This window comes from Achroia grisella, unplaced genomic scaffold (assembly GCF_030625045.1).
Source record: "Achroia grisella isolate CSIRO2021 unplaced genomic scaffold, CSIRO_AGI_Agris_v1 utg487, whole genome shotgun sequence".
Taxonomy (NCBI): Eukaryota; Metazoa; Arthropoda; class Insecta; order Lepidoptera; family Pyralidae; genus Achroia; species Achroia grisella.
This window is the reverse complement of record NW_026712891.1, coordinates 2,687,623-2,697,503: the sequence shown is the minus strand read 5'-3', so window position 1 is coordinate 2,697,503 and position 9,881 is coordinate 2,687,623. Positions and strand designations below refer to the sequence as shown.

At 32.6% G+C, this 9,881-nt stretch overlaps 2 protein-coding genes across 2 annotated transcripts; one reads left to right on the top strand and one right to left on the bottom strand.

Annotated features, from left to right (window-relative positions):
* Nucleotides 1-2,358: 2,358 nt before the first annotated feature.
* Nucleotides 2,359-6,380, top strand: LOC131846061 (zinc finger protein weckle-like). Its single transcript, XM_059195281.1, has 5 exons — nucleotides 2,359-2,626; nucleotides 3,201-3,955; nucleotides 4,886-5,074; nucleotides 5,970-6,078; nucleotides 6,162-6,380. Exons 1-5 carry the CDS (start codon nucleotides 2,489-2,491, stop codon nucleotides 6,267-6,269), a joined length of 1,299 nt encoding a protein of 432 aa, XP_059051264.1. The 5' UTR covers nucleotides 2,359-2,488; the 3' UTR covers nucleotides 6,270-6,380.
* On the bottom strand, nucleotides 6,374-9,768 carry LOC131846063 (cyclin-dependent kinase 10). The gene is made up of 8 exons (XM_059195284.1): nucleotides 9,614-9,768; nucleotides 9,421-9,536; nucleotides 9,211-9,283; nucleotides 8,870-9,044; nucleotides 7,937-8,139; nucleotides 7,318-7,545; nucleotides 6,873-7,091; nucleotides 6,374-6,622 (listed from the first exon to the last, which is right to left on the bottom strand). The coding sequence occupies exons 1-8, from the start codon at nucleotides 9,621-9,623 to the stop codon at nucleotides 6,435-6,437; spliced, it is 1,212 nt and encodes a 403-aa protein (XP_059051267.1). The 5' UTR covers nucleotides 9,624-9,768; the 3' UTR covers nucleotides 6,374-6,434.
* Between the last annotated feature and the right edge of the window lie 113 nt (nucleotides 9,769-9,881).

The window sequence follows — 9,881 nt, the reverse complement described above, 5'->3', positions numbered from 1 at the left end:
GAAATAGAACTTTTATACCTATTTATACAGTGATAGAATAATAAATGACCTAAAGGATTCTGTATAAAGGGGTTGTAATGGCCACATTATAACATAGCTTTCGAAATGAATTGTTATTCATAGTTTGCCTCTATTTAAGTAATTTAGAGAAGTACTTTTTAAATATTAATAAATCAGGACTAAAGTTGATTATCCGTTTATGTCTCATATACTTATGCATGTTTCGGGTAGGGTAGGATAAAAGCTAATTTTAATCCCGATATGGAAAGATTGATTTCAACGAATTGAATTTCATAGCTGCCAAGAGATAACAAAAAAAAATTGTGTTATTGGTAAACCTTATAGTACTATACGTATAGTATAGTACCATAAGCCTTACCAGGTTCATTATGATCGTCACAAGCCAAGCGAATTGGTAGCTATAATTTTATTTCTTGATTTAATGTCTGTTTATAATACCTTCATGTGATATCTGGGTATGAAATTGAGAACTAATACATTGTTTTTTCACCACCTCATAACACAGGGAAGTAGTTCCACTACTGGCTACTAATCCCTCGATCGTTTCGATCGATGTTTTTAGTCTATACTTAGTTTTGCTATACAAATATGAACAATAAACAAGGCGTTCTAAGGGAATAAATCGATTGCAGCTTAAGCGGAGTATATCCACGCAGTAAAATTCATTCTATTTTTCTTCAGAAACCTTAAGTCGCCATAGCAACACTTTCCATAGAAATTTTGCCGTAAATAAAACGTTTTATAATGTCCTGCATTTGTTCATACAAATGAGCTATAGATAGGTCCTATCTTCGGTGTAAATCGAATTTTTACTTATATGCAATTCTAAAACAAACTTGTTTAAAGAAAATCTGACTAAGTTGCCGTATCCTATGGATAAAATTTGATCTACTTTAATTAGTTATTGTAGAAATTTTTCATATATTTGTATGGATGGGCCGTCGACGTATGTCAAAAGACTGACTTCAAGTAAAGACTTTGTACGTGGATACCTCTTTCTCGCCTATTTCAGCCACCACGCAGCTTTGTAATATGTTTCAGATCAAACGAAGTGAGATTACAGGGTACGGAAGCAGACAATGACTCAGAGTCAACAAACCATTTTTTAAGACGTAAACTTAGTATGAAGAAAAGTCCTTTGTTGTAGTTGAGGCCTTTTATTAAATATTTAGTACTATACGAAATGCAACAAAATTATTACTTGTATATATTTGATAAGATTGTACCTATCCTTACTTTTAATATTGAATGAGGTCGCGTAGGACACATAGGACTTTCATAATCAAATTAATTGGTGCCATAATAGGCATTTTACAGTAGATAATTAATATTAATTATAATAATATATATACTTTATATAGGGCTCCATCCAAAATAAGAAACTACAGAATAATTTCCTAAAAATTATTAAAAGAACGTAAACGAATGTGTATGCGAGTACAGAGATTGAGAATTGTTGTTTATAAATAAATGGTTGTTTTATAAATAAATAGCTCTTCCCGCGACTTCGTTCGCGTGGAATGGTGACCTTGGATGGCATTTTTAATTATATAGGCTAATTATAAAAAAACCAAAGAAAAAATGTTTCGAAAAATGTTGACGAATATCCATACAAATTTCCTTACTTACTTTATTTAAAACCCTTAAAGGTAATTTTTTTACAAACTTTCAATGTTATATTTAATCAACAGTATAAAAAATAAGATTAAAACTTCTAGCTTTAGAACGATATTTCCATACAAGCTTATATCTCTTCTCTCAACAACTTTACAACACTTTCTCCGCATTAAAAAGTAGACTATGCCCTTTCTCAAAGTCTAAACTATCTGCGTACCAAATTTCGTTTAAATCGGTTTTGAGTATTTGTGGCCTGAAAGCGCGACAGACAGACAGAGTTACTTTCGCATTTATAATATTAGTAAGGAAGTAAGTATTAGATTAATTAAAAACTACATGAAAAGGAAAAAAAGTTGTAGCGCTCTACATACTTTTAAAAACGTAAATTTTATAAAAACTCACATAGGACTCGCGCGCTCCTTTCCACTTGGTTGGACTTCTAATATGACTCGCGCTTCGTTCCGCTATTGCAACGAGTGATTGCACACTCATGCATGCTATTTTCAACTCGAATTTAATTTGCAAAAACTTTTTACTGCGACTCATTTGGTGGTTAAATTCATTTCTGGTTTGCTACAATCATACTAATATATGTAGATACAGACATATTCTCATTGGGATAGGCAGAAACGTTTCCTTGTTTGTAATAATAAGTAACAAGAACGATTATTTTTATACTGGCCGTCGTATTATACTAATTAAAAAACAAACAATCATGGATCTGTCACGTTCAGCCAAAATTATCAGAATGAGTTCAAAATTAATATTTCTGCCATGAATATATAAATAACAAACGTTGTATTTAACAACACTACATAATAAGGTGTAAGGTTTTTTAAAAATCAGCAGTATGAACGATTTTAACAATTTCGAAAAAACAATAGTGCGTGAACTGTCATGTCGTTTGTGTTTGTGCAATGACGTTGTGAAACTCAAGCCGCTTAACACAGAAGTGAGACGGAAAATCAAGAGGCTCTTCGATGTCATTGTAATATCTTTTGATATATACCTAATAATTTACAGATAAAATGTTAAATAACAATTAAGTCCCAAATCTTAAACAGTTTAAATTGAACAAGTTTACACAAACCAAGTTTACTTTATACCCTTATATATTTTTCTTCACAACATCAGAAGAAACCAAACCTAATGTTATATTTTAGAATTAATAACAAAAAGCCCATCGAGAAGAAGTGGCGACAATGGTTTCTAGAAGGGAAGGCGTAGAAGTCAACCTGACATAGAACTTTAGTAGAAATGTGGCCACTCGTTTTCATTACTACCAATGTCCCAAACTAAATACTTGTACACCTCTGTTAGAACTAAACTTTTTATAATATGTCTGTAACACTCGAAAGTATTTATCGTTATAAATCTAAATTAGCCTTTCAACTGTTAGTTATCAAAATGAAATTACGCTCCACCTGTGAGACCAATTATAGGACTTCTCACAGATGGGGCAATAGTGCCCGAGTCCAAGAATTGGCTCCTTCGCAGATGAGAGGTTAGCATAGCGATACTTATACAAAAAAAATATTGCTATATACAATTAACACCCACAGGTGCGCGCAGATGATAACCTTCCAAAAGCAATATGCCACGAGTGTCTACAACAAGTAGGCGCGATGCATCTCTATGCCGTCAAGGTTGAGAAAACACAAAAATTCCTAGATTTTCACAAACTGAAAATCATTGAAGAAAATCGTGACCACCATCCAAATGAAAATAGTATGCAACCTACCATAGCAAGACAATCGACCCATAAACTTACAGATATATGTAAAAAAGCAACAAATGTTACAAAATCGTCCCCCACAGAGTTCCAACAAAGTGACGCTAAGGCAACGAAACCGAAGATTCCAAAGAAAAAATCCCCATCGGATATGAAATTCATGGAGGCTATGCCTCTAGAAGAATTTGCAAAAACAGAAAGAGTAGATAAATCTTTACTAAATAGCACCTCATCAGCTAATAAGTCAGTTGTACAGAATTTTATTACAAAAGAAGCAAGTAAAAAAAAGACTACTTTACTAGAATCAACAGATTTAGTGAACGACTCCTTAGATTCCATAGTTCTAATAGATGGCAAACCCGAAAAGCAAGGAGCGGCACTTGATAAACAAATTACACTATTTTACCAAATGCAATGTTGTATCTGCCACGAGAAAGGTTTTCATTTCAGATCTTTGATGAAGCATTATAAAGATAGACACGGCGTACCTGGCTATGTTACTTGTTGCGAGAAAAAATTCCATTACTTCTATCCGAAGAAGATTATCGAGCACATGGCGTTCCACCTTCAACCAAACATATTCATGTAAGATATTTCGTGTATTGTTTTATGTATTTAGAATAACAGACAAACTGACAGCCTGGCCGATAGTAAGTGGTAACTGTCGCCTATTTACATAAAAAGTATCACGAACATCACATCGAGATGTGACATGTTGCATCACTAATCATTCTGAAGGACTAAGATGTCATGTTTACATACCTGTAATATATATCCTTATCTCACCCTTGAACTAAGCTAAGATAGGTAAGACAGAAATAATAATAATATCTCAGGACAATTCTCACGGCGCCATTTAATCCCAACTCACGCATACGACTTTTTACATAGTTTATAGGTTTGTGAAAAACAATTTATATAATTCACATTTTGGTAAGCGCAATTTATCATAAGAACCACAAAGACGGTAAATATACCATTTAGATAATGCTTTAGTACCACAATTTATTTTATAGTACCTACTTCTAGTACGAGAAAGGGAAAGCATTGCATATGTAGTATCCATGTTATTATCTATCATTCGACGGCGTATTTATATTCCGCCGTCCTTAGTGGTCCAGTACTTTAGCACACCGCTTAACTTTCGATGGTCGCAGGTTCGATCTCTCACATTTGTATTAATGTGTATGATTGTTTGTATCAGTCTGGGTGTTTTCTGTGTATAATGTCTGTATTTACAAAAAAAAATCTAAGGATTTATATCATTTGTCAAGTGCCCATAACGCAAGCTCGTGGGGCTTAATTTATTCAAGATTATTTATTATTATTATGTTAGTAGTATAAAAAACAAATTGTAATTATTTATTTTGGTTTTGTAAATTTCAAATCTAAAGATATAAACGTGACTAGAACATTATAATCGAGTCACGATAACATATATTCTAAACAAATATAGTTGTCAACTTATTACCAAATTAGTTTGTATTTACTACAATTCTTTTCTTACTGTTACAGGTGTCCTAGTTGCCATCAAAACTTTCAAACATCTCAAGAACTCGTTGAACACCAGAGTAATGGAGGACGATCAGAAGGCAAGATAATCTGTCCGCGGTGTTCCGAGCGCTTCCCAACCTACCACGAGCTGGGCTGGCATGTTATAACACACCGTACGGACAAACAGCAATGTGATTATTGTGGCAAAATGTAAGTGCAGAAAATTATACTCAATGCGTTATGATGAGCAACAAGCGGCACGTTAAACATGTTTACGCGGCTAAGCATTTCTATAGTAATAATTTATTTTTCTATTCATTACTGAAAAATTTTTTTGTGACGAGTTGCTCACTTGTCGAACATTGCCCTTTTGTTCAAACATACAATATTAATGCATTAAAATTTGTACAGGAAATCTTTACTTTATTTTATATTGTTTTGTAATGTTTATTATGAATAAAGTTTTGTACTTTATACGTATTACTCTATATGCGGGCCGCCAAAAATTTTAACATTAAATTGACTCGGATTAAAAAGCTGTTCTTCCCTGCGTTATGGCATGGTGCGTGTGATAGGAATGCAAGTTACTAAAATATTTACGAAGATTTTTATGTACAACAAATTAGTTACAGGAAATAATCAGTTGATAGTTATGATATTAAATTTACAGTCATACAGTAACTCTTGCTGAAGATCTAAGAATAATCTAAATACATTGAAATGTTGAATGGTATATGTCACATGCACCATGCCACAGCGTACGGAGTGTAGTTTTTATATAAACGAATTGAGAAATATGGACCACTACGGATATCACGACTTTACAAACGAAGGATAATTCTTAGCATATTTTCACCTGACAATAGAACTGACACCAGTAACATCAAGGATTTTTTAAGTTATACAACACTCATTTTGTTTTTGGACCCCATTAACAGAGTAAAAAACAAGTAATAAAATTTCAAACTTTTTTATATATCATTATCTTGTTTTGTATCTCTGATCCATTCTTAAGTGTTCCCATACGTTATGTACATAACTATAATGTATAATTTCATAATTTCTAACAGAAAATTTTTATTACATATTTGTCTTTTTATTGAAGGTTGAAACACCACCATCGCAAGAAAACTGTGAATCACATGGAAGACGTCATACTATGTTCACAATGTGTTCGAACATTAAAAAATATAGAAAAACAAGAAAAAGATATTGTAAGTCGAAACCAACTTACTGTGCTGCAATTTACTCTTATACCAACAACGGAATATTACATATTTTTTATTCTTTATTTCAGAAAGAAAAAGTAAAAGCAAAGAGCAACGACGCCATTACATTGCAAAAGTATCAGAAATTTAGGCTGGCTATGGGACTATCAGGCGAAGAGGAAGCATCAACAGATTGATATTAAAGATATAAAAAATAGTAATACATAAGTAAACCTTCTATTAATATGGTTAAAAATATAAGTCTACAATATAATAGTATATCTACAATAAAACTACTTACTTCAAATCACATGAATTTATATTTGAGACTTAATTTAAGACATTCTAAATTTAAATTTTACTTAATCTAACCTTCGTTTCTTGACTAGAGATCCCAATAAATCAGAGATGGCGGGAAGATTATTAGTCTGGTCATTGGCGCCCGTGTTTAAGTTTGACAAGGGTATATTCAATTGATTGGTTGAAGTCTTTTGTTGTCCCTTCATGTTCCGATGTTGAGGAAAACTGGGCATAAGTTTAGGGTCACATGCTGTAAAAAATAAAATGTTCTATTACACACTTGAATATATTCCTGACACATACTTTAAGATTAAAAATAGCTTCTCAAGATTACCAACCCATAAGCGATATTATTTGTGTGCATTCAATAGCATTTACAATACTATAGGCAAGTTATCACTTTTCCAGAGAGTCTGTCTCTGTTAATATAATTTGGACTGGCAATGAAGCCAGTCCAAATTATATTAAAAAAACACATTTATTGCAATTCTTATACTTACGTAAAGGTTGTTCCTTGAAATATGAACTCTGCAGACATTCCTCAGCCGTGGCTCGTTTGTTAGGGTCGTACATGAACAGGAAATTAAGAAGCCGAAGCCCCGCAGCAGAGAGCCATGGGAACCGTTGCTTTAAGTTATTGTATGGTTGTTGCTTCAATGTGAAGTTTTGTAGGGCCGGCAGGGCGCTGAATTCCGGCCATATTGCGTCAGATGGAGTCCCTGTAATAAATAACATAAGTTGTAGTATCGTGTAGTTGTTGTTTGAGAAACAAAGATATTATTTATTGCTGTATGACGCTGATAATATTTAGTCATAAATTATGAGTGAATGAATGTTATACATAATATTTTTTTAAGTTCTAAGTTTTTTTTTCAAGTAATAATATTCACAGTTAATAATACAAAACATTATATATTATTTATTGTTTTTAAGAAATTCGCTCACCAAGTAAATCTACAATGAGCTCCAGCTGTTCTATTTCCGTCCTACCGGGCAACAAAGGCTTATTGGCGAGCAGTTCACCGAGAATGCAGCCAGCGGCCCACATGTCGAGGGCTGGCGTCTGCCGTGGCGCCTGTAAAAGCAGCTCGGGCGCGCGGTACCAGAGCGTCACCACGCGCGGGGTCGCGGACCGCGCCGCCACGCCCAACCATCTGGCCAGCCCGAAGTCCGCTGCAACAGTCAAGAATAATAATAATAACCCTGGACAATCTACACACAGTTCCAAGCTAAGCGGAACTTATTAATTATTGTTTAAGCAAGAATAATCTTAGTGCAAATACTACATGCAGGAGTAATACATGCAGTATATCTATGAATACACTGCATATAACATCCTATTGTACTGATCCAGATGACAAAGTTCAGAATTCAGTATCCAATATTTCCACAGGCGCATGCTTTACTTCAAAAACATAACATATGTATTTAAAAAGTATGTGCTTAACAATATCAGATTTTAATTACTTTTTAATGTTAGATGTCAAGTTTATATTTAAATGGATTTTAAGTACATAAGATAAATTTTAAGTATTATACACTTTATAATAAAAATGATTATCACCTATTTTGACGCATCCTTTGTCAGTGAGCAATAAGTTGGATACTTTCAGATCTCTATGTACAATGAAATTTGAATGGAGATATTTAAGGCCCTTCAACACTTGGAGCATGAGGCACTTCACTTGCGACTCAGTAAATGGTGATGACATGTTATCCAAGAGTGATGCCAGATCCTGCTCACAATATTCCATTGACAAAAAAATACTGAAATAAATTATTAATGGCATAAATAACATGAGATACAAGTTTTAAAATCAGTAAATTATAAGGTTAAGTTTTTATTTATACTTAATAAATGCATTTATATAAAGGTGTCATTTATACCCTACCATTACCATAGTTTCTAAATTGAGATTACATTGAAATCAACCTACTATTGTATATCATTATTTAAGACTAGCTGTGCCCACAATTTCAACCATGTGAAAGTTTTAGCTTATATGTTATTGTAATGTATAATCTACAATACTGTAAAGTTTCATCAAATTCCATTCAGTAGTTTTTGCGTGAAAGAGTAATGAACATCCATCCATAATCACAAACTTTCACATTTATAATATTAGTAAGATATATCTGATAGATCTATAGTGCATGTACATCAATGTAGATGAATACATTTGTGTCATATTTTTTTTTCAATCAACTATATTAAATAAAAACACAATTTATATTGACTCTATCATGTTCAAAGCCATGCTGACTCTTGAACATTTTGTGTAATTATTTGTTAGTGATAAGGCAATACTAATAAAATAATAAAATTTGAAAATACATATTGGCAAAATAATAAAAAAAAATTGAATAAAAAACCAAATGAGGTGTTGTTAGTTTGAAGAAATGATTACTTAGATCTGTTGATTTGTGTCCCATTTGTGTACTATAAACACATAACATTTTAATATAATATAAATACAATTAGACATGTTTGAGTTACCTTTCTAAAGACCGACCAACAAGTACCTCCTTCAATTGGACAACATTTTCATGCATACAAGACATGAGCACCTGTATCTCACGAAGGCCACTTAATGGAAGACCATCTTTCTCCACATCCATTCTTACCTTCTTCAGTGCCACAATATTTCCACTTAGCTTATCTTTTGCTCTATCTACAAAACAAAACATTCAACATACAGTTACAAACTAATACAATTTTTTCAAATTAAAATATTATGTAAACAAAATATATAAATTTAAAAATGTAAGTATATTGGATCTAAATATAATTTTCAAGTTTACCACTATACCATAGATGTACAAGATTATGATACTCACATACAATTCCATATGTACCTTCACCTATGCGGTTTAGTTTTTCAAATTCTCCAACAAACCTACATCGACCAAGCTGAAACAGAATTGAATGTACCTGTATTGATATAACTTAATTGATTGGCAATTTTATTTCAATAAGCATTACAATTTTAACTATGAATTATTTTATTTATTCTCTTGCTTATATTGGTATAGGTTATGTTTAATTACAATGTCTTTTTCGGGTATTTCCATCGTTTTGCCTGTTCGGAAAGATATGAGCACGCCCTTGCGCCCTGTAGGGCCTGTTGGATCAGCGGCATCCTGAGTAGATGGTTTCTCAGAATCTAAAACAATGATGCGGTGTATGGTTAAGATATTGATATTTCAAAATTTAACGATGTAACAGCCAAGATAATCTTACTTTGCGACATATTTGGAACTATGTTAAGAATACTTTAAACCATGTATTCTTTTCAAATTTAATAAAAACAATTTTTTATTATTTCCAAAAACACTCGCGACACTAAAACAGAAACAATAATAACATAGCACAGATTAGTTCACACGGTGCATTTAACTTTACTCTTTGATTTAATCTGTGCTTGCTATTTAATCTTGTTCATACTTATGTTTCGTGTATCCAGCACAGAGTAGTTTTTATTTTATCCTTCTTCGTACTATGTTTTTTT